General features: G+C 40.2%; 3 protein-coding genes across 3 annotated transcripts in view; 1 reads left to right on the plus strand and 2 right to left on the minus strand.

The window, feature by feature from the left end:
• Positions 1–81: 81 nt before the first annotated feature.
• On the minus strand, positions 82–4382 carry LOC105894174 (F-box only protein 4). Its single transcript, XM_031585033.2, has 6 exons — positions 4047–4382; positions 3494–3714; positions 3333–3402; positions 2811–2941; positions 1044–1231; positions 82–556 (listed from the first exon to the last, which is right to left on the minus strand). Exons 1-6 carry the CDS (start codon positions 4259–4261, stop codon positions 473–475), a joined length of 909 nt encoding a protein of 302 aa, XP_031440893.1. The 5' UTR covers positions 4262–4382; the 3' UTR covers positions 82–472.
• A 1837-nt stretch (positions 4383–6219) lies between these two features.
• c18h5orf51 (chromosome 18 C5orf51 homolog) lies at positions 6220–13270 on the minus strand. The gene is made up of 6 exons (XM_012820656.3): positions 13142–13270; positions 12021–12130; positions 9513–9659; positions 8118–8249; positions 7567–7681; positions 6220–7090 (listed from the first exon to the last, which is right to left on the minus strand). The coding sequence occupies exons 1-6, from the start codon at positions 13233–13235 to the stop codon at positions 6855–6857; spliced, it is 834 nt and encodes a 277-aa protein (XP_012676110.1). The 5' UTR covers positions 13236–13270; the 3' UTR covers positions 6220–6854.
• Positions 13271–16490: 3220 nt separating this feature from the next.
• oxct1a (3-oxoacid CoA transferase 1a) overlaps positions 16491–24356 on the plus strand; it is a 35243-nt gene continuing 27377 nt past the window's right edge. The window contains exons 1-7 of the mRNA XM_012820654.3: positions 16491–16711; positions 17575–17683; positions 17969–18059; positions 20457–20592; positions 21027–21176; positions 21780–21886; positions 23607–23667. Coding sequence (XP_012676108.1) covers positions 16607–16711; positions 17575–17683; positions 17969–18059; positions 20457–20592; positions 21027–21176; positions 21780–21886; positions 23607–23667 — 759 coding nt within the window. The 5' untranslated portion in view covers positions 16491–16606. The remainder of the gene's footprint in view (positions 16712–17574; positions 17684–17968; positions 18060–20456; positions 20593–21026; positions 21177–21779; positions 21887–23606; positions 23668–24356) is intronic.

The raw sequence follows: 24356 nt of genomic DNA on the forward strand, positions 1-24356 counted from the left end.
CATCTCATTTACACCCAATACTAGCATCCTTTTAATTTAATTTAATTTAATTTAATTTAATTTAATTTAATTTAAATACTTTGATCGCCATTGTGCTTGCTCTAAGGGGGTCCAGGCACTGGGCTCTGTAAAGCGCCTTGAGACAATTCTATGAAACATATCAATGCTGGTGTTAATACTGACAAAATCACCATTGAACCATCTGCATTTTATAAAAATGGCTCATTACAACCTGCCAATGCTGAGGTGGAGTCAACCATTTGGGACTTCTCTACGTCATGAAATGGCTTCCCCAGCCCCCGTCCGTGGGTGTGTGTCTCATTTTCATTTGCTGATCGAGACTCGTCGTTCACAGGAGTCTGCGCATTTACAGGAGTCACCACTGTCAGCGTCTTAATGTCACTGTTGTCAAAGTCTCTTGTCAGCCTTAACGACGTCTTACTGCAGTTATATAAACTAGGTCTCTCCAGGGCTAGATTCTCATTCCAGTCTGTCTGAGTAACCACAGAATACCATCCAGAAAGCCTGGCAGTGACTCTGCCACTGTGTCCTGCACCTGAAAGAATACAAACACATCTTCTGATGAGACCATTGGGGAGAAAAGGTTCATCACAGATATTGGTATGTTAAGTGCTTCACTATTAATGAGAAAACAACAATGTAGCTACTCTTTCAAACCTTTAAATAGAATGTTTTTACATCACTTATGTAAATTTACTTATTCCTTTAAATATATTTTACCACATCACATATTTTTCTATAATACAAATTCTAATATGTCAATAATAACCAATGCTAATACTTTAAATACTCACCTCATCCACACCATTCCCTAAGTGAGTCTCTATAAGCTAACATCATTCATTATGTGTGACATCAATGGCTACACAGTTCTTTTAAGTCACATTGTAAAAACAAACTCTGTTGTTGTCGTCAGTATGACCCCTTACAACAAGATGTCCTGTATTATATATATATACACACACACACACACACACACACACAGGAAGACACATTAAGATAACAGAGTAACATTTTCTCACCATCCAGGGGTTTGGCAAGAGGCTGAGCTTCAGCCGCTGGGCTGTTTTTAGGCAGGGGACACGGGGACACTCTGGCCCCTCTCGGGACGTGCAGGACAACACTAGCAGGGGCCGAGAGGAGGGGCCCCACACAGGCTCCAGCATGGCCGTGATCTGAGCAAACTCCTTCTCCATCGCTTCATCGGATTCTTATACACAAACACATACACACACACACACACACACACACACACACACACGCGCACAAACACACACACAGACAAAGAGTGTTTGATGGGTGATTTATAACACAAAAATGGAACTGTAGTTACAACATCACATGACTGATGTGCTATGTCTATGAGATGTAAAGGAATTACATTTTAGATATGAGTTCTCAGTTGCACCTTGGTGGCTTTAATCCCCAGTATAATGCAGTATATACTGTAGGTTTCTGTTCTGACTTTAAAAACATTGGGCCTCATTCTCGAACATTTTCTGAAGTTTCTTCTGAAATGTTTCTTACGGGCTTCGGAAAAGCAACGTAAGAAAAAGACCTCCACCAAATTCATGAACGCTTGAACATGTGTTCCTACACAGCAGAAGTGTTCTGAGCTGTGCTCCCCGGGAAGAGTTTTCTTAAATTGAAAGCGCGTTCTCGTGCACCTGGATTTGCATACATACTCGCCCCGCCAGCACCTTATAAGGGCACGCAACCGTAGTGACATGTGCTGTCGGAATCTACCGAGTCCACGCGAAAGCAACTCGTAAGCGAGTCATGTCAAAGCGGAAAGCGAGCACAAGTAAACGCAGAACCGGTGTAGAGGTGGAGGTACTGTTGCAGGATAGATGTGTCCATTATATTCCACTATGGCTATTTTTACGCGATTGAGTTTAGTGCTTATTTATTTATTCACTTACATTTGCAGTGTTCGTGTACATTTACATTTACATTTAGTCATTTAGCAGACGCCTTTGTCCAAAGCGACGTACAAGGGAGAGAACAGTCAAGCTACGAGCAATAGAGACCTAGTGTAACAATAAATACTACTTTACATAAGAAATAGAAAAACGAAATAGAAAATAAAAACAAAGTGCAGGAATGTAACTGCTGTAAGTGCAAGTTAAGCACTAGTCGAAGTGCCAGTTAGGAAGGGAGGTGCTCTCTGAAGAGTTGGGTCTTCAAAAGCTTCTTAAAGGTAGAGAGGGACGCCCCTGCTCTGGTAGTGCTAGGCAGTTCGTTCCACCAACGTGGAACTACAAATGAAAATTCTGGATTGCCGTACTTGCACAGACGGCAGTGCCAAACGACGCTCACTAGACGAGCGCAGTCCTTTTATTTATTTTATGACATCACGGTGCCTCGTAGAATCATGACTATACATGTGAAACGTAATTGTTAATGATACAAATATTCTCGTAATTATTATTATTATAATTACTTTAATCCGAGGATGTCTGTAGAGTTGATGTGAACGCAATCACCAACGAGTTCTCACAAATTCATTAACACTTCTAACACGGACAGTTTTCTTAAATGCGATTCCTCCAAAAACCACAAGATGGCCCACGAGGGAATCGCATTTGAGAAAACTCTGGCCGAGTTACGACTGCTATTTCGAGTTCGGAAAGTCTTCTGAAGTTCAGAACAAATCCCAGATGAGAGAACTTTCATGAATGCCAAATGTTTTCCTAAATCCAATTCAGAAGAAATTCCTCTTAAATTTTTCTTAACTGCGTTCGAGAATGAGGCCCATTAACATCTGTCAATAACCGCCTCGGTCTTACCTCTTCCTCGCTCTGCATTCACCACAAAGATGAATCCGTTCACAGCTTGGCACGCTTCCTGAATGTTGGGAGTGAGGCTAAACACAGGCCTCCCTGATTCTTCATCTAAACGAAAGCTCTCCCTCTCTGACCTGTAAGGCAGAACAACAACCATTACCAGATTCAACACACAAGAATCTACTGAGCTCCCTATGGAATATGGATTCCTGCTTTCCTCTATCATCCTCTCCTTTCTACTGTGGATTTATTATATTTACATGTCATTCATTTATTTTCCATTTATTTAATTGTTATTTTTATGTCGGTATCAGAATCAGAAAGGTTTTTACTGCAGGAACAGGAATTTCCTGTGGTACATTGGTGCAAACAATAAACATACACAATAAACAATACATATATTAAGTTATTTTTCAAACATAGGAAAAACTAAATATAAAATATATTTAAAAATGTACAGAATATGTTAAAGGGAAAAATGAAAGTATCATGCAGGGTTCAACCGTCAAATGAACAAGGTCTCACCTGTCAGTTGAATAAAGTGTCAATATGTTGAACTTGTGCTGGCCACTGTACATACAACTACACAAGACAACTAAACAAGAAACAGAAAACAGAGACATCTTGAGTTGGTTCTTTACGAGACAGGATTACGCAGGTAACACATGGCAAACACACACACTGACCATTGATTTGTCTTTGGGTCACCCCTGTGACTGTAAGGATGTTGGGGGAGTCCATTATGGTTGTCACCCATGAAATATCGAGTTGTTCCATTCCAGGTCCAAACATGGCAAAGCGAGGTCCAGCCGTCATCACCATGGACTTCAGGAAGGAGGTCACTGTTTCATATGCTGGCCTTGACTGATGCCACAGGCCACGGCACGCTGGGGAAGCCCTGAGGTAACTGTATGCAAGGACAGAATATTGTTTAATGGTCAGTGAGGGCTGCAGCCTGGTCAAATCAACCGCCAAAGTATGTTTTATCCCGTGTGGGGTGCAGTGTATTTGTTTTGACAAAAAGCTCATCTCTAGGTCTCTTTCTAGCATTCTTTCAACTACCAGCAGATATGTGTCATGTCAATGCAAATTCCCAAAACAAATAAGATTACACGCTTGACCAAGACATCTTTATGACACTTTTTATATATTTATGAAGAACAAAATTGTTCAGAGAAGACGATGTGTAGGCCTACTTGCTCATCTTAACAAACGTGTGCACAGTTGGTCTGTACTTACTCAGCCATAAAATCTCGGCTTTCTGAATCCGAGCTCTCCCACAGAGCTTTCTCGAGACTCTCCATGTCAGGCATTGAAAGGTGATCAATTGATGACCACAGAGGCAGATCCCGCAACAGAAAATATTTCCAAAGAGAAGGGTGTCGAATCCGTACTCGCCAATACCGACTGGTGCCTCCCAGTCCGCAGAGATCTTGAGGGGACAGGAATGTCATGATGAGGAACTGTATTTCCACCTAAGAGACAGCAGTGCGGTTATCCTCCTGACTTCTGAGTTAAACGTGACAAACAGAGTTAAAAGGTAGTAACAGAAACGAACAAACATGTTTATATTTACCGGTATTGGCTGGACCTCTGTTGAATTAGGTCAGTCACTTTAAAGAGGGTGAATACTAATGCAATCACTTATTTTATATTACATATTTTTATTTAATTGACATTACTGTGTAGACATCTGTTTTCACTTTGACATTGAAGAGGGCTTTTTTGTGATTTTTTTGTGTCAAAAAAGCCAACTTATATTGACCATGATTGATTTATAAAAGCAATAAAAGGGAAAAACATCCAAGGGGGTGAATACTTATGCAAGGCACTGTATACATTCAACTTATACTACTTAATTAAGTCAACCTTTACTACCTGTACAACCCATGATTTCAGCTTCCCAACCCTACAGAAGGTGTTCTTTACCTACCTTCATTTTCTCATACACAAGAAAATAGTCCTGTTCTTAAACCTCGCCACTTTCTCTGAAATCCAGCTTTGCTCTAAATTCTTCACACTAGTATTGATTCTCACCGTAGATCAGTCAGTGCTTAATATGACAATGACCACTCCAGAAGATGCTCTCACCTCATCTAGAGTGGTGGCCCCACTCAGTTGCAGACTTTGTCAGGTCAGCAGCCCATGGTAGCTTGAGTCCAGGTTAGCACCGTCATAGTGGACAGTTCAAACATTTTCTTCAGTCACTCCATATGGTGCTGAGCCAAACATAGAACAAAAAATTTTTTTTACAACTTCCCAACTTTCCTTTTTCCAGCCCAATCAGCTTGGCATGAAGCATATTGTCTTTTTGTAGTGGCTCAACTAGTTTTACACTGTATCCTGTCCTACCCCATGCATTTTGTCCAATCTGACTACACACAAGTGTGCTTGTTCAATTTTTTGGCTTCTGAAATCTGTCTGGAGGAATTGGGTATCGTTTGGATTGGATTGGCTTGGCTTGGATAGCAGTTGAGAATTAACACAAATATACATGGTCGAAATGATGGCTGTGTTTATAATATGGATATATTTGTCTTTTGGAGAATGTAATCCTGATTGAGTATTTGGGCTTTCCAACTTAAAGGGTTCTATGGGGTTTCTCTCTGGATTTGAAAGCCGCAGAAATGACATAGTGGCACTTTGTGTTGAGCCCATTGATAGCTGGCATGGACAACAAAAATGCTTGGCATGACGACGCCTTGGCTATTTCAAGGAGGGTCTTGTGAAGCCTGCTAAGTCGCGTATAATGTCCCTGAACCATTTCCAAGAGCAACTGGCACGGCTGTTGCCAAGGAAATATTCCTTCCTTATCATGTTTGAACAGAATGGGTTGAATGAGGTGGCACACAGTTACCACCATCAAGATGATTTGTGTTTCTTTGTTCTCAAAGGTTAGTGAAATGAGCCATTAAATCAGAAGGGTTTCTGGTTTGCCTTCATCTTCAACCAACCTCATCACCAAACATGGCAGAGGTTAAACACAGGGCAGCTGAGCTTTTGGACTCACCTCCACTGCCTTAGTATCAAACTGTGTCAAAGGACACCAGAGCAGGTGATATACTAAAGCAGTGATATACTTCCCAGTCAAACCACAACAGGAGTTATGAGCTTATTAAAGCTAATTCAAGTTAATTAAAGCTCTTAGAAACAGGTTTCAAGGGGTAGTTGCCACTAACTAGTATAAGACAACAACTGACGTGTCAGTTTAATAGGCCTGTTAGCCTATGGCCATGCTGTAGACAAGTCTTCAAATTCACTGATTCTGACTACTTTTGAATCTACATAAGATTCTAGCTTGGATAGAATCAGTCAATTTAGACTCAAATTATATTTCAATCAGCTTTGCAAATAAATATTAACAAAGTCAAAGACAGAACACAACTGCAACAAAAAATAACCTGACACCTGATGTTTTTTAACCCAAAATTTATTTTGATGAGAACATTAAAAAATGAAATGCACTTTTGAAAGAATACCAACACAGTACAGTTCTCCATTTAGAAATGTACTATCAAAATATCAAAACTCTCATCTGTTCACAACACATCTTGCCAAAAGTGGAGAAAGGTGTACTTTTTACATTACAAGCAAAAGTGATACAAAGATGGCATAACAAAAACTGCTTGCATTTGAAAGGGTACTGAATATGTAGAATTAACATATCTGTGGTATGTGTACCTTCTGTCATATATAAATGTAATTAATTAAAATTAAAATAAATAAATAAAAACAAGCAAAAAATAATAAATACAAAACTACTGTTGTGTGATGTTTCTCTCCCAGAAAGGTTATCGCTTTTGTGATTGTTTAGATTTATATCTTTTATATTATACTTTTTCTTTCTTTTTTTTAAAAAATTAACCACATTCTCAGAGAAAAGAAATGTCCAGCCAGAAGTCTGGAATCTGGAAGGTAAGTGCTTCTTTTATTTTTTTCCTCAAAGTTTTAGAGAGTAGATTTTTTTTTTTTAAAGGGGACCCATTGCTGTCCCCCTTGTTCCCCAACACTCACGCAACAGTCACTCTGACCCCCAATCTGCCATGTTTATTGTAAAATGCTAAGGATCTCCTTGGCATTCTCTGTGTTCCAACCTTGGCCCTGGAGGGGCCCCTCGCATGCAGACACGTATTTATGCAGGATCTGCGTGCCGATGTCCCGGAAGTGCAGCCGGTCCTCCTTGCGCTCCATTGAGTCCACATTGCAGTCCTCGTACTTCACTGCCCAGAAACACATCTCCCCAATGTACATCATGGTCAGCAAATGTGTGTCTGAAAAGATGCCTGTAGAAGAACATAAGGAAACCATTTTGAAGCATCAACAAAAATGACATCGGGGATTAGGATGTCAGATAATGTTACAGATAAGCCTGATGCAATAATTCATATCCAGGCAAGACCCACAAACGCTAACACAACAAATATCCAAAAAAATGACTGCCCCAAGTATTTGCAATGAACGCCTATAGCAATTCTACTTTTATGTTTGAAACTTTAGAGGCAATTGAGTTTTAAATTCAGCATTCTTGAATATCTGATTAAGCTCAATTTTTGGAACCAAGAGCACTGAACTCAAATGGTTATAATCAAGTCTCTATCGAGACAGCTGCCGCTGCAAAGCTCGATGTCTAGCTTCTCTGTTCAAAATTCAAGAACTCAAATCAAATGTTCTCAAAACACATGTCCTTGGCTAACTTTTTGAACTAAACTGTATAATAAATGTAAATGCAATGTGTAATGAAATGCATTATAATCTTTACCTTCAGACAGAAAATTTGCTGTTGTGGAGTCATGGAAAACTACACCATCGTTAATTTTGACTGAGTTCCGTACTTGCAACATCCTCATGAGGTATCGGACACCTTCTTGGAGACACTGAAAGATGCAGATAGAAATCACATCGATCAATTCTGTACGCAATGTATTATTCTGTACATCATTTATGCATCAATACACAGCTGCAATCAAAAGCCATTACAATTTATCTTAGTGCATTTCCCAATTTCACTTGTATCTGTGGTCAGTGGGCTATATTCAAATGCCACTTATTTGTTCTACTAAGGACCACCAAGCCCACTTATGACTAAAGTGAGCTGGCTTTCATGTGGCGATAATGAATGGTTTCAGGAAGACTCAGTCGTGCTTATTATCTTAGAAAATATAATTCAACCACAATACATCGGTCCAAAAAGCACAGAATGGAGGAAAAGGCATTAGACAAGTCGATTTAAAAATGTGTGAGGCGAGTAATTTCCGTGAGGGTGTAACTCAACTCAATGACTACTAGACCGTTAAGTGTTCCTGCACCAACCTTGAGAAAGGTGGCCTTGTTCTGCTTAATCCACTGCTTCCTCTGGTGCAGGGTGTGGCAGTACATGTAGAGCAGAGCCCCACGCCTCCAGTACAGGCACTCGAGCAGCTCCAGGCCCAGCACCGACTGCACCTGAGCCAGGAGGAACAGAGGACCAACCACGGAGAAAGAAAATTAGGCATATTTTATATTGAGTATATATAGGGCATTCTTCTTGCCCTGTGGGCAAATTGCTGCCGCACGTGAACCATAGCCAGTCTGGCTCCACCCACCTGTTGCTTTCCAAACCAGGTTTTACTGGTATTATACCACACTAAAATGTATATTATTATTATTATTATTATTATTATTATTATCATCATCATCATCATCTAGACCAGGGTAAGCGATAGCCACTTTTGGAAAAAATTGGAAATTACGAATTTACTCCATAAAGAATATGATCAAGAATCCTAAACTAAAATAATGAATGACAAGTTGGGCGGTTCCTGAAAGCGCAACGATGAAGCGGGCAAAGGGGAGTGTGATGTGTGCACTGCAACCACTGTGACACCTCTTGTGTACCATTTAAAGAGTCAACATCCAACCTTACTGACAGGCGAAAGTTCCAGTGGATTCCAACAAACCATTACTGTTGCACTGCCTAGAAAAAACTGCGATGACGGGCACGCTAACTAAATCACAACACAATATGTGATATGACAGTTAACGACATGATGCCACTATTAAGCACAGCTGATGGTGAAGGTTTATGTGGACTAACTTTCTTGAGCCAGGATATCACTTCCCATCCAGAGGCACATTGACAAATCAACTGGAAGAACTACACAGGGAAAGGAAGGATTCATTAAATGTACATAGCTGGCTATGGTTGATGTTGGACTGCGTTGACTAGAGAGCTCCATTACTGTTATATGCCACTGCATAGAGGAGGACTGGCAGGTGAAATCAGTGGTCCTGCTCACAGAAAGCATGTCAGTTCACCATGCTGCAGACAACTTCGGTGTTAATAAATAATTGATTACTTGTTCACTACCGTTAGCGACTGTCGATCGAGAAAAACGTTTAATACCTTTAAATATGCAACCCTAGGTTCACTGGAAAAAACACTTCGGAATTGGAAATTGGAAACGTTTTTGATGCATCATGACAAATCCCTGAGATGCCAATGGCCTGCCGCATGAACTCAGATTTGACATCTAGACCAAGACCAGACCCTCGAGTCCCGAGTCATTCCGCCGCATGTACTCAGATTTGACATCTAGACCAAGACCAGACCCTCGAGTCCCGAGTCATTCCGCCGCATGTACTCAGATTTGACATCTAGACCAAGACCAGACCCCCTAGTCCCGAGTCATTCCAGCAGGCAGGCTGGGGACGTGTGGCGGCCATTACCTCCTGCGCCGGCGCAAGTCTTCCAGACAGCACCTCTGGCTCTGTCAGATCCTGCAGCAGCTCCTGGATCTTGAAGGGGGAGCATTCCTCAGGGAACTCCTGGTCCACCAGCTTATTCTCCTCATAAAATGTGATATCAAGAATTACCTGCATGGATAGGGGCAAGTCAAAACAATAAAAAGACAACATCGTGGTTAGTTTTTCCTTTAGTTATATAATATTGTGTGTGTGAAATATGAATCAAGGGAATAGGTGGCTGTGTTGTTCTGAGAATTCATATTTTAAAATATGAATGGATGAAAACTGTTGCCTAACATTACACAGCAAAATATGTATTAAAGGCACAGTCTGCAATCCGATAAAAACTCCAGTGTTCATACATAGTCCTGGCTTTGTAAAAGGGAAGCAAACATAGTGGCTCAGAACAAGCCAGTCCTAGTCAATCAACACAAATGCTTCAGGAGCACGGAAGGGAGGGGTGTAATTTGATTGGCTATTGAGCACAAATATCTACAACCTCTCAAAACCGAAACGTGGATTCATCTTTACACCTTCGTTTGGCTAGGAACACCTTCTGGTACTTTTCCTGCAGTTTTCTTTTTAGGCTGGCCATAGAAGGGTAGTTTTGATGGAGTTATGCAAAAATGTGTGCAAAGAACTATTATCCATGGATAAAACATGACAAATGAATACTACAATGTTTCATTAATGGACATAAAGCAACAGTCTCTGTTCATGCCAGCTTAGAGGAGTCAAAAGGTCACAGCTTAGTTTGACCACGTTTAGTTTGTTTGTCATTTAGGCTCAGTACATCATAATGCTGTGGTATACTTGGACAGGACAAAGTCATGAGCAATACTACATGGCGGAGAGACCAGATAGCAATGATTCTGCCGCACTAAGATAGAATTCCTATAACTATCACTGTAAATTACCCAACCTCTGCATTTGTGAATAGAAAAATAAAAAATGTGTCCCTGTATACTGTAAAACAACTTTACAAAAAACAAATACAAAAGCTATAAACATAAACATAAACAAAGGCAAGCTGCCGCAATCTCTGAAGTACATTGTGAGGATAGCAGAGGTCCCCCCAGCAACCTCAACTAGCTACACAGAAACCTCCAGAGTTACTTTGGGTAGTGGCCAATGACTGTAAAAAGTATGGGCAGCTTATGTTATGAAGATATTAATCCAAAAGTCTTCCATATTGGCAAAACCGCAGCCAGAGTCTGCACAGTCAGTGATTTTTGCAGGCAGAGCACGATGTGCAGTAGACAGAAAATTGTCAGGTCCGCCCAGAACTGACTATATTTGGTCAAATCTCCGGCCATTTATTCAGTTCCCTGCAGTGGCTTCATTTTTTACAGTCACTGGAAGTGGCACTCATCCTATTTGTGGACCCAGGTGGGAGTGATTAACTCAGTGACAGACTGGCTTTATGAGAACCCACTGGGAGTTAGACTAGGAGCAGGGAAGCAAGGGCGTCAAGGTGCTGGTGGAGAATAACTTTCCTGGGTCAATTCATTAACTTTAAGTATGGTACAATAACGGCTTTGGTTTGCTTATGTATGGTAAGGTTTTGTGAAGCTAAATGGCACTGGTGGGCAGAGCAACCCATCATAGTGACATCTTGCTGCTGCACGTCACTAGTGATTGGTTCTGTGTGACGATTTGCATCTGTACAGAAAAAAATATGACGTTTGGGTGACGTGTGTAATATATATTTTAAAGAGTCAAAAAGACATTTAATATAGTTAAATTGCTTGATAGTGTATGATGGTGCATGCCTCTTTCACGAGATTGAAGCTACAGGCCCAGTAGGTAACCAAGTAGTCTACTGACACAGCGGACCATAATGCTACAGAAACAGGTTGCCATTGCACTAATCACTGGCATGGCAATTTAGTAAATTAGGCTAAGTTCATGCCAGAGATTTAGTCTGATGTATACCAGCATTTTTATGAATACGACCCTAGATGTCATTGAAAGCCATTCCTTTCAATCTCAGTTAATCAATATTCCTTTGCAGCTTGTTGGCTTTGTTCCAGCTATTATTTTTACCATTTGCTTGCACTTCACGTCTTCCAAGCCAAATAAACCTATTGTGCCCTTATGACAAACAATACACATATAGTGTACACGTACAGTGTCCATCAGGTCTGGTTTTTTTTCACAGATAGAAAAGCTACATATTTCGACTCTGCACCACTGGCCATTCCCACTCTCACATTACTTGTTGTGTCTGCTTGCAGCAATTCCATGATTCCTATACGAAAGCGCCTTGGTGACACAGTTTTAAAAGACTAGACCTAAATGACACGCCATACACAGTAATAGAAACATCTGTTATACGGCAGTAGGTTTGAAGTCAATACAGCTTGTATCACAAGACCTTCAAAAGATCAAGATCTCAATTTCATAATTTTTCCATTACTAATCTCATTCCAATGCCTAGGGGGGGAAAAAACACCAACATCAAGTATTGTATTAAATAGGCTCAAATACCTGCGTGTAATCCTGCAGCAATTTAGGGAGACTGCCACTCTCCCCCCCTTGTCTGTAATAGTTTTTCAACTTGTCTAGAATGGCAGATGCATTCTGTAAATAGTCATCATCTAGGGAAAAATAGAGTTTTTTAATTGCTTATGTTTACATAGTATATTTGACATTGTCAATGGCATGGCTTAACTAAACAACAATCTACGTCGCCAACATAGCCTATTCAGTAATTAAAAAACAAACAAACAATGTTACATACATTCTGACATCCAACAAGCCTGCCTAGCATTAATGATTAGTTGATGAATCTTCGCAGTATGTCTAGCCAACACACCGAGACAAGGCGGCAAGAATTACTGTATCCTTGGTACAAGTTTTTGTGCATCTTCATTATGCCAAGACAGCAAACACCAGCTACCTTATACTATGTTAACGTAATCTACTTCGTAACATTGCGCTACCTTGCCCCCAAAGAAACGACCACGTCCGTTATTTCCACCTAGCTAGCGATAAGTTTTTCCCCATGTTTGGCCACAGCTAACGTTAACGTTATTGCCTGTAAACATCATGCGGCAGGCCGAAAATACAGGGGGTATACTAAGTCAAACACGGCGATGAGACATTACTGCCAAAATGTGCCTATTTGCCACTAATTTCAGCACCTTCAAATATGACACCGTTATCTTTATTTTGTCTAACGCGGTGTGTTAGCTAGGAATTGCTAGCCTAGCAACACTAGCTAGGAACTGTTTATGATGACGTTCCACACACTAACGTTAGCTGCTACGATAACTAGCTGACATGCTAATTTACATTAAGCGTATCATTATCCTTAATGGTAAATGCAATGCTCCTGAATGTATAATCAAATGGTATTCCAACATGACACAAACCACAAACGTGGGAGTAACGTTAGCAAATCCCACAACTCATTCGGTTTCGCTAAGTTAGCTCCACAGCTGGCTAACTAGCCAGCTAAACAACAACAGCAGCAGTAAAAGTGAGCTAGCTAACGTTAGCTAGTCAATAACGAGGCTTCAATGATGACAGCAAAATCCTAACGTTTAAGTCAAGTGTAATGTAAGTTCCGGAAATAGCGATCAGCAATTCCATAAATGTCGCATTACCTGGCTTTTCTGTCTTTAAGGTGGCACACTTGTTGTCCAACTCAAAAATCCTTCTTTCTAGCTCAAAACCCTGTCGCCTGTAGTCGTCGGCCATGACTGGAAACGACAGTCACGTGATAAACTTATTATTCACGTGCTTTGGCAAAGCAGGTCTTCACAAGCACCATGTAAACAGGCAGGCGCCCAGAGAGCACTGCATCCACAGTGTGTGCACCAGTCTTCGATGCATTGCATATAAGATTACAAATGATAACGTTAAGATTACATTTTGAAGTTCTCAGGCTTTCTCTTTGCCTGTTCTCAGAGAAATCAAGCCAGTTATTTACGCAATTAGACTACTGGTGTAGTAACTTGTCTGAAAAGTAGGCCTTGCATTATAAAACATTACCAAAGTAAAAAAAAAAAACCACACAATACACGACTTGTTTCAGAATGTAAAGTTGATGTAAAATATATGATACAAAATAAAATATGTGTCATGAACACAAACAATTGCCAATTTAATATGAGATGTTTTAAGCTTAACAGTAACCCTCTCTATGTTCAGTGTCAGATATCAGATCAATCTGGAGTAATTCATGATCAGCAGAGGCCCTCAACACTGGGCTAATGGGCTAATGCAGTCTGCCCCAGCCACATGGCCTCAAAGCCATAAAGTCACTTCAGCTACCTCCTAACCTGATTAAGTCTCATGGAGCAATATATAACACTTTGATAGCACTCTGGCAATTGCATTTATCAGTATGACTCATATATTTATTTTTGGCCAAGGTTAACTATTTCACTTGTCCCTTCACCTTGCTATGACTATACCATTGTCACTTACAAATGGCCTATAGGCCTAACTGATGACCCCACTAAAAGCTTTGTTCTTTTTGGGTGAAGACCTCATGAATATTTTTCATCCTTCGCTTTCATGTAATATTAAAAGAGAAAGGAACAAATTATGCTTGTTTTGAAATCCTCATGTCCCACACATCACACTAAAAAAATACACACCTCAAATACCCTTCGTTTTCACAATGGATCAAGATATGTAGATTGCGGTTCACATAAAGGGGAGGCCAATTATGGCACTTCCACTTTTACGGACAGTGACTGAGTTGAGTGCCAGGCTTTGTTTGTGTGTGTTGAGTGCCAGGCTTTGTGGCCAGAATGGCTGTCACTACACCATTTGTGTCATTTTTAGACATTTGTAGTGCAGCAACACTTTCTTTTCATTGCGCTTCGCAAACCGAAACAAAACTGCGATGGTAGCAATACTTACAAAGAGAGAATAGAATACAGGGAGTTGAATGTGAGAGTGTACTCAAGCACTGCAAACATTTTAATCTTCATCTTAGAAATCTCAAATCAAGGCAATATATGCTTGTTTTTGTCTGACAAGATGTTTCTTTTTACCAGGCATTTTTTTATGTTAGAGCATTTCACTTGCTTCAAGCGTTTCAGTCCTTAATTATCTTAATAAGGTATTATAACTTGTTACTGATATTGTATTACTGGTTCTGAGTAAGTTAATGCTTGAAACCATAATTATAAGGCTGTTTGATCACCACTGACAAGTACAAAACTGCTTTGTCAAAGTCAGAATCAAGACAAATGTACATGTTTTTAGTCTGGCCACACTAGTTTTAAGATATATTTGGGCTCTTCAGGCTAGTTATTTGTATTTGTTTAAAAAAATCTTGGTAAGTCAAATTGTCCGGTTCTGTTGGCAGATAATTTTGCGGATTTAAAGTAACATATATTTTATATTATATTACATTTTATTACTTTTTTTCTTGTTTTTGAAAGTTGAATTTTTGCAGTGAATATGGACCAGCTCTTTTGTTTGTAATAGGTGCACACATTGACAAAACTGCAGATTTGATTACTTCATCCAGTTGGGTGTAAAACAAATACTGCAATATAGGCTAACTTAGTATACTAACATGGCTGGGCCATCAAACTGGGCTAACATGTAATCCTTCCTTGCAATAAATTAGCGTTAATGATCATCCAATCGGAATTTGATGGTAATTAAACATTCATAGCTTTCATATTTTGTTCATTTGAACCAGCAATGTTTTGTATTGTATACAAAGTATAAATATATTAAGATTTGATCCATCAGTGTCAGCCAGGGAAAGTTTTTAAGTTGTAACAGACTTGGGTTGTAATTGATGCGTACCTGGTAGTCATGTTACTCAACATTTCTAAGCTTTTATGCCTATCAACTGAGTCAGAACGACACCTATCAAAAGTATTACAATTGTGTTGGTTGTTCAGTCTCCCCTCCTTGATCAAGCCACCATTGCACATTTTCATTAGCCCAAATATTAAGCAGAGACTTCGCATGCTGACCAGCTCCAACAACCGTTTTAAAATGATCTGTTAAGGTTGTGTAGGATATCGACTAGTTACCTACCTTCTTTTGGCACTGAACCTCTCTTACCTGACTCTGCTAACACACCCCAAGCACCACCTAGCCCTGCTTGGCCCAAGGGTAAACGTAGGGCCAAAATCCCCTGGCCATAAGGCCAGAGGAAGCCTGGAGAAGGCGCTATCAAGCCCCATAAGTCAATGTGGGACACAACTGGCCTTGGCACGCACTAGCTCGCCCGGTTTGTCCTGATAATGGAAATATGGCTACTGTAGTATAACTCTCAAGTTTGAATTTATTTATTTGCAGTTGGAGACAGTGGGTTTGTGTTTCACCATAGGATGCTCTTGGTGATACTTACTCAAGTGACTCAAAGGACTGATCTGTTTAGTGAGTGACTTAAAAGAACAAGAGCATGAGGCAAGTTTCCCATCTCTATCTCCATCAGCTGCACGAGCTAGCACACACCTTCATGATGTCAGAACACCACATTCATTGGCTGGAATCTCCAATGACAAACATCAGGTAGTTTCAGAGAATTTCTCTGATTAGTATCTGAATCTGTAATGTAATTTCTGCAACAGTAGCACTAAAAACCTTTCAGTGCTTTTGCTATAGTGCAGGCTGATGATAAAAATCTACAGAAAACACTCAAAATTTAATTTATGTGACCTGCAGTGCTGACCTGTCGAATGTATCCCAACAATGATTTATTCAATTAACACACTATAATTAATTTCGTCAGTCATCGTGTTCATTTTAATAAAAATGAAGGGTAATTTCAACTGTTTCAAGTGTAAACAACATTAAGAAACATAATTCCCTGAGTTCCCCCCAGTTAGTCACGTAAATTGCAAACTACGAGAGGACGGAGAAACGGTCTACAAGAGCGTCACCTCCGTGTCAAATGCAGCACGTAAAGAGTTAAAGTATAATTAGCTGGTCGAGCCCATGACACTCCTTCGTCTTGATGCTGCCTCTGGCCCCACCTCCTTCCCCACTTTGCACTTGCACAGACAGACAGACAGAAGCAGGCAGTGCAGGAGCTAGATTACATATCTAGAGACGCGCTCATCACAACAAAAGCGTCGTGCTTTTAAAATATGGCGGCCCTCAAAGTGTTATCCCGAGTTGACAGAATAGTCCTCAGAAATGTATCAGGTGCCTGTAGACTGAACGTAAAACTAGCCACCCATTCCAATCTGAAGGTCAGTATTGTGTCGCGAGTGTGTCAATGTTGAGCTATGAGCTGTGATAGATGACTAGCGTAGGTTGTCATCGAATTCAAGTGCACGAGGCGAGAGGTTCTTTGTAAAAAAAAAAAAAAGCATTGCTCACATTTACGTTAAACAAATAAAACACGATCACCAGTATCTAGTAGAGATGACACCTGCACTATTATGCATTTCAATTTCGAAGGTCAATTTGTTGAGGCAGTATTGCTCATTTGTAACCGAATGCTAGCTTTAATCTTTGAATGACAATGGAGTGTCATCTTATGCTATCAGATTCCTCAACTCAGTGTTGACTTAATGGGGGATATCAACCGTATTGCATTCAACTTAAAGTGAAAAGTTTTAGTTTTCACGTGGCAAAGACTGCATCAGGCTGTTATTTCCTCGTGTATCGTGTTTCACCGGTGTTCTATTGCAGCGTTTGCACGTTAACGTTATATCATCACTCAAATGAAAAGACATGATCACTTGTTCCTCGGTTATGTAATTCTGGCTAACTGTGTTGCATTGTAGAAAGAGCAAGCCTTTTCTGACTGCTAAAAGACCAGCAGCAAATCGGTGAATATAGTGTATATTTTCATGTCTGTGGCGCATCTAGTAAATGGCATGATTGTAGTTTGCATTATAGTTTTTGAGATGCACTCTTGCTTTACTTGGTGTGCGTTTAGCGATGCTGAATGCGTGTGGTTCAGTTAGATTTGTTCGTTCTCTGCCAGATAGTGTTGTGATCCCTGTTCACCTCTCTGGCTTCACTAGTTTAGTGTAATGAAACACAAAGGTGAATTCCATACTCTGGTGCTCAGAATAAACACTTACAGCAGACTCATCCCACACAGACCTGTGGCTGCTGTTTGTCTACCTCCAGCCACAGGGAATCCCAGTTCTACCCCACTGCCTTGGATGCAGTGAAGGACATCCCTGATGGAGCTACCCTTCTCGTTGGTGGTAAGCAAGTTTGCCCACTTGTTTATTTTCAGGTGTGTATGTGCTGTTTACATACAAACATGAAGTATAAATCTACATGTATGTGCAGAAACTGTATTCCTACACACATTTTTCTGACAGATGCAATCCAGATTGTGTTATGTTGTCCCAGCTGAGTTTCTGCACACATATTCCTCATCAAAAACTAATGGTAGCCTGGAATTAGTATGATTTAGCTTGCATTCAATGATCAAGAAAGCTGAGTTTTTTCCCCCACTAAATCAGACCATTAACTCTTCTCCTCAGGGTTTGGGCTGTGTGGCATTCCAGAGAATCTAATCAACAGTTTGCTGAAGACAGGCGTCAAAAGTCTCACCGCTGTCAGTAATAATGCCGGGTAGGTTAAAATGTGTGTGTGTGTGTGTGTGTGTGTGTGTGTGTGCACCTGCATGCCTGGGTTGCACTTGTGTATATATAAATGTTAACGCACTGAAACCTGATCTACTGTTGAGTTAGCAGACCATTGCACAGCATGTGTGTCATTGTGTAACTAAGCTTTAAAATAGTTTAAATTGGCCATTATTTTGTTTCACACCAACATCTTATTAAGCTTATATATATATATATATATATAAATGGCTGACTTTCCACCGTCCACCCCTTATATCTAAACAAGGACAAAATTGTGTTATGTAGGTGGTAGACATTCCAGTCTAACTTCTAATTTTTTGCTCCCTAAAATTCTGATTGGTCACTTAAATGTCCAAACCACCTCTAGCTGTGCCTGTTGGAAAGAATTTGTCATGTGAAGCTGCTCTATAAATAGGCTGAGCTCTGTGGGCATCAGGCCAGGTCTCGCCCCCCTCACATCACGTCAGAAGACACTTTCCTTTATTTGTCTTTGTTATATGCCTGCATGTCATGTGTTTGTTTCAAGTATAAGCAGTGAACAGGGGGAACACAGATAAGGTTGTTACTTTATGATGTTTGTTCCGTGTTTTTGATTGGAAGTATTATTTTTATTGGAGTTACTGAACTTCTTCCTCTGTGTGGAAGACTCACATGGTTTTGGGATGGTTATGTAACATTTAATTTTAGTGTGGAGTGAACTTGGTGACCTCCTCAGACCTGTATTATTGTTTGAATGAATGCTTTGGAAGTCATTTCTCAAGCTTAGTTCATGAGAATTGAGTCCATCCAAAGGGTGACTAAACTTAAAAACTTTAACTAAATAGATCTGTTCTAGATCATGAGATTTCTGCTGGTAAAACTATGATACTTCTCTTTGAGAGATCTCACCACTATCACCAGTTCACCTGCAGGGCTGAAGCCAACCGCACTTTGACAAAGGGTTTAGTGGTTGTATTTATAGTGGTACTATTTCTATGCATTGCTTGTCTGAGGGTCAAAAAACACTATCTGCTATCTACATGAGGTTGTTCTTATCCTGTTGTTAATCGTCTGCATATAAGTTGTGTTTGACCATATTCTTTCCAATATTGGTCACCCATAAAGGCACTCAACCATATTCTTAGCAGGTACATTTACATTTATAAGTATCATTAAAACACCTGAGGACTGCTAAACTATGTCCTTCTTTCCTTCAACATTAAGAAGCACACTTGAGGAGAGTAGGTCATTTTTGCAGGTCGTTTTTGCATTCACTTGGGCGCCATCCACTCCCAGCTGTTTGAAATGGGCCGTGTTCTCAGCTCCCCATGAGTAGTCCTTTTGTGCACACTGTAATCTGAAACCAGCCTCACTACAGTGCAAAGTCATTCATAGCTAACTCAGTAGGGTACACCACTGAGCTCTACAACCAGCTGCAGAGGTTTGCTAAAATAATTTGTCATATTACTTACTAATGTTTACCACATAATGTTGACAATGGGAAAAAAGAGTGCCTTCCATATAAAGCCCAGTGTGTACAGTGGAGGTCAATAAAAGTTAGTTTTAAGTTTTCTTTTTTTTTCTTGCCCTCCACCACCTTTTTATTTTCTGAAGAAAGGCTGTAAAATGAAATGCCAAGTGAGATTAACTTGATCAGAGGAGCAGAATAGAGCATAGCCTTTGAGAAATGTTAATGTTTCTAATTGGAATAGAATGGAGCCACATGAGGTGAATTGTGTGGCTGATGTATAGATACAATTGAGTGGAAAATTGTCCGTGGCCCGTGGCTACTGTACAGTTGATAAGTAACCCTATTTTACTCAGATGGCTCCATTTGTTAATGAATGACCGCATTAGCTCTGGCTGACTGCTCGCATGTCATTCTGCTTCTGCACTAAAGCCGTCAACCTCGTACAGGACAGACAGAGGGAGATGGTGTTTTGATTCCAGTCTTCATTGTTTTGCAAGCAGCTGGAGTTGAGAGAGTCCTTATGTGACCTTGGATATTCTTCTGGAGCCTCTTGGCAGTCTGGCTGCGGTTGCTGAGATACAGGATGAATGGAGAAGGGTGGGGGGGGGGGGCTACTCATAAAGCAGTATAGACACTACAGAGGGCTTCTGTTTATAGAGTTGCTTGTATAGACACTTCAGTCATAAGGTTCACAAAGATGTTTTGTCTAGTAAGTTCAGTTATACAGTGAGATATTTTATTTAAGACTCGTGAGCCTACTGTTGGAATCACTGTCTCTCCTCTCTCTCACTTTTGCACAACAAATGTATTTCTCTAATACAAATGTCTGTAAGAATTTATAATGGCAAAACCATGTGGTTGAGGCTGAAGAACCAAAGCCTGCCAGTTGACTGATTGACTGACTGACTGTTTGCTTGTGTATTTTCTGTGCAGGGTGGATGATTTTGGCCTGGGGCTGCTACTGCAGACCAAGCAGATCAAGCGCATGGTGTCCTCCTATGTTGGAGAGAATGTTGAGTTTGAGAGGCAGTACCTGTCAGGGGAGCTGGAGGTGGAGCTGACGCCACAGGTACAGTTCCCCTCAGGTCATAGGTCACAGCTTTCATACATGCCCCTGTGCACATCCTAACCATACCTCACATCTTTCATACATGCCCCTATGCACATCCTAACCATACCTCACATCTTTCATACATGCCCCTATGCACATCCTAACCATACCTCACAGCTTTCATACATGCCCCTATGCACATCCTAACCATACCTCACAGCTTTCATACATGCCCCTATACACATCCTAACCATACCTCAGCTTTACCCCTAGACTGTAAAAGCATACAGTTTTAACAGTTAAATATATAGCAGCATTCTATTTCATCTGTTTGCTATTTCCTTGTTTGCCATGACAAAATTGCTCTGTGCCAGTCCTGAATATCCAGGACCATCTCTGTGAGTGCAGCTTATTGAATATCTGCTTTCTCTCTGTTTTCATTTCTTCTGCAGGGAACCCTGGCCGAGAGGATCAGAGCTGGAGGAGCTGGTATCCCAGCATTCTTCACTGCTACGGGCTACGGCACACTGATTCAGGAGGGCGGCTCCCCCATCAAGTACAACAAAGACGGAACCATCGCCATCGCCAGTGAGAAGCGAGAGGTGATCAGTCGCTCATGCCAAGGCACACCACAATATCAGAGACTCTCTTTTAATGGTTTTCAAGGCCATTGAATACTTGAAATAGAACAACCATGAGCCAGCTGGACACATCTGTAGCTTCTCTGTCCTGAAGTTTACAGTACCACCAAAGCAAATTTTCTAATTGATACCTTTGGTGAATTATGATGAGGCTATATGGTTCTTGTGTTGCTTTGCAGTTGTTCCACATATATAGGGCATATATATATACTGTATATATATATATGTGTGTGTGTACAGGGCTTAAGGTAAAGTGTAAAGTTCATACTGGCGTGTAGATATGGATAATGCTGAGGAGGTTTAGCCCAGCATTGTGTGTTAGGGGTTTTTGAGGTTAAACTGCCCATCTGTTTTATCAACAGCGAGAGATTGACTTACTGTCCTAATAAAGTAATGGTGTCAGTGTATACTTGTGTTCAACTTTTATGCTATAGAACTCCCTAAAAGAAAGTTCCCCAAAAAATCAGGAAACTTCTTGTAAAGGACACTGACACAAATCTGGAAATAGTAACCCTCTAGCGCTGTTCACATCCCTGTTCTCTTGTTCTTGTCTTTGTGACCCAGGTCCGCGAATTCGGTGGCAGGCATTACATAATGGAGAAAGCCATCACAGGGGACTATGCGCTGATTAAAGCTTGGAAAGCTGACCGTGCCGGCAATGTTATCTTCAGGTAGCACCCTATCTTTTTAACTTTCCTTGTCTGATTACCCTGCACCAATAAGAGATCAGCAGTGAGGGCAGGGTGTTGACATTTCAACATTGCCAATATTTACATGTCAAGTCTGGGTCATTTCACATGATGCATGTTATCATCCCGTGATGTTTCCATAATAGACTTCCAGCACTTGAAAGGAGGCTGTCTTCCAAAGTGACAGGGGAGAACCCTTATACAGAGAAATGATCAATAAGCCCCACAGTTATTTTATGTACTGAATGATGTTTAATTGTAGTAAACAAGCTATAACAGGGTTTACTAAGGGTTTTCATTTAAAATAGACAGTATGCAACAATTTGCCATATTTTGAAGCATGTTTTTTATAGGCAACTAGTACTGATATCATCTTCAAATTAATGTTCATGGTATATAGTCATGTGAAGGACAGATAAACACACCTCTTGTTTCAACCAGCCGCCTAGGCTTTGCACTAACCTCCACTGTGGTCCGTGTTGGATCACTCTGCAAAAATGTAAAAAAAAAAAAAGCTTTCACAGCACATCATCACCAACTATAGTCTTAGCATTAAAAGAGTTAGCATGCTAGCAAGCCTTCTATCAGTGTCAACTGTGCTGATTGTGTTTGTAAGGATTTATGCAGTTAGATTGCTAGTTTTTCAACCGAAACCCCTTACTGCTGCTTTAAATGGTGTTTTGGGTGTAATGTATTTAAATAAATGCATTTTAAAGATGTGTTATGGGCAGGAAGGATTTATACAGAACCATCTCTCAGCTGCCTAATTCAATTTGACTATGGTCATTTCTTCACAAAGTATTTCATGTCCATATAACTAATGAAAACCAGTGTGATATGTGTTGTAATCAGTATTTTAACACATTGAACGCTAACTGAATCCATAAGCTGTGGTTTGTGCTGGCTAATGTGCTGTGTGTTGATCAGTCAGTCTTTAAAATTGAGAACCATTTTCTCCTCAATTTTATTAAAGATGTATTAGGCTACGTGAAATTGAAACAGATTAGCATTAGCAATGCTGAAAATCCTCTGTGGCCTACAATGAGATCCATAACTCTTCGGCTGATAGGAATGTAATTGGCAGCGCGCCCAAGATTTTTCCACACCAGCACAGAAATGTATGCGCTACATTTGGAGTTTTATCTGTTGTTCGAAGACTATACATTTAATTATGAAGACATGAGTTACAAACCCTGCGTTTTAAAAGGTTAACCGCTCTTACAGATATTGCATGTATGAATCTCCTCATTTGGCATCCTTCCATTGCATAGATGCATTTAAGTAGCATCTTCAAGTATCCCTATGTGTTACAGTGTATTCACCAGCAGTCACTGTCGTGTCACTTGTGACTTTGATAGTAGCTTGTTATATGAGTATGTCCAGTAAATATTTTCAGACCCCTGTCTCATAGTGCTTTAAATTGGTTATAGCTAATGCTGAAGGAAAGGCCTCAGTTTACCATTTCTCAAATGTTATGACAGAAGACTCAATCATCTCTCTGCTGATGAAAAGTTTGACCTAAATGCAATGCAGGGCCTACAGCAGCGGTATCATTCCCTGCCACAAGGGTGCAGTATTTGCTTTCCAGTGACTGTTATGCAGTGCAGCAGTGGAGTAGGGAACACATGACTTGAGATGTTTACAGCATGAACATTGCCTGTGATGATGACCGTGTCTTTGCTTTTCTCTTCCTTTTTCTAAGGAAAACTGCAAGAAATTTCAATCAGCCCATGTGCAAGGCAGCCAAAACCACAGTTGTAGAGGTAGGAACGATCTGTTGGTTTTCATCTTGCTTATGCACAGTTGCACATTACAGGTTGCTGAGGGAAAACCAGGGTGTATTTGGATTTTTATCATCATAGTTATTCCAGATGGATAAAAACAGCAAATATGACCAGTTTGCTGACTTCTTACTACCCTTTTATTAATTTTGTTTAATAAAGATCCTAATAAGCTTTTTCAACAGATGTCTATAGACTGCTTTTACGAAAGAATATGGCTACATTTGTAAAGTTGCTTTTCTTGAAAAGTACGGATATAATATGTGACACAGTCATATCAGAAATCAAGGACTGAGAATGTATTTGTCAGTGGTAGAACATGGATCTTTAGACATAAATGTTGCTTCATATAAAATATGTTTTTATTCTAGGTTTATTTTAGAACACTGTTGGCAAATGCAATTATGTATTTGTTATAATTAGCATAAAACATATTGGAACTAGACCCCTGAGCTGACTTTCCAGGCTTTAAACTGTGAGAAAGCAGGTAATTACAGGTAATTTAAGCTGCAAATGTGGAACAGAGAGGTCAAACTTTGAATAATTTATACTCAAATTTTTGCCTTAAGCACCACAAGATTTTAAACTTTTGTGGGTTGTGCTAAAGAATCACTCTTCCTGACGTTCACCTTGATAAAAAAGATCTGTGAAGTCCCTGGGCTTTTTTCTTT

The sequence above is a fragment of the Clupea harengus genome, chromosome 18, assembly GCF_900700415.2.
Source record: "Clupea harengus chromosome 18, Ch_v2.0.2, whole genome shotgun sequence".
NCBI lineage: Eukaryota > Metazoa > Chordata > Actinopteri > Clupeiformes > Clupeidae > Clupea > Clupea harengus.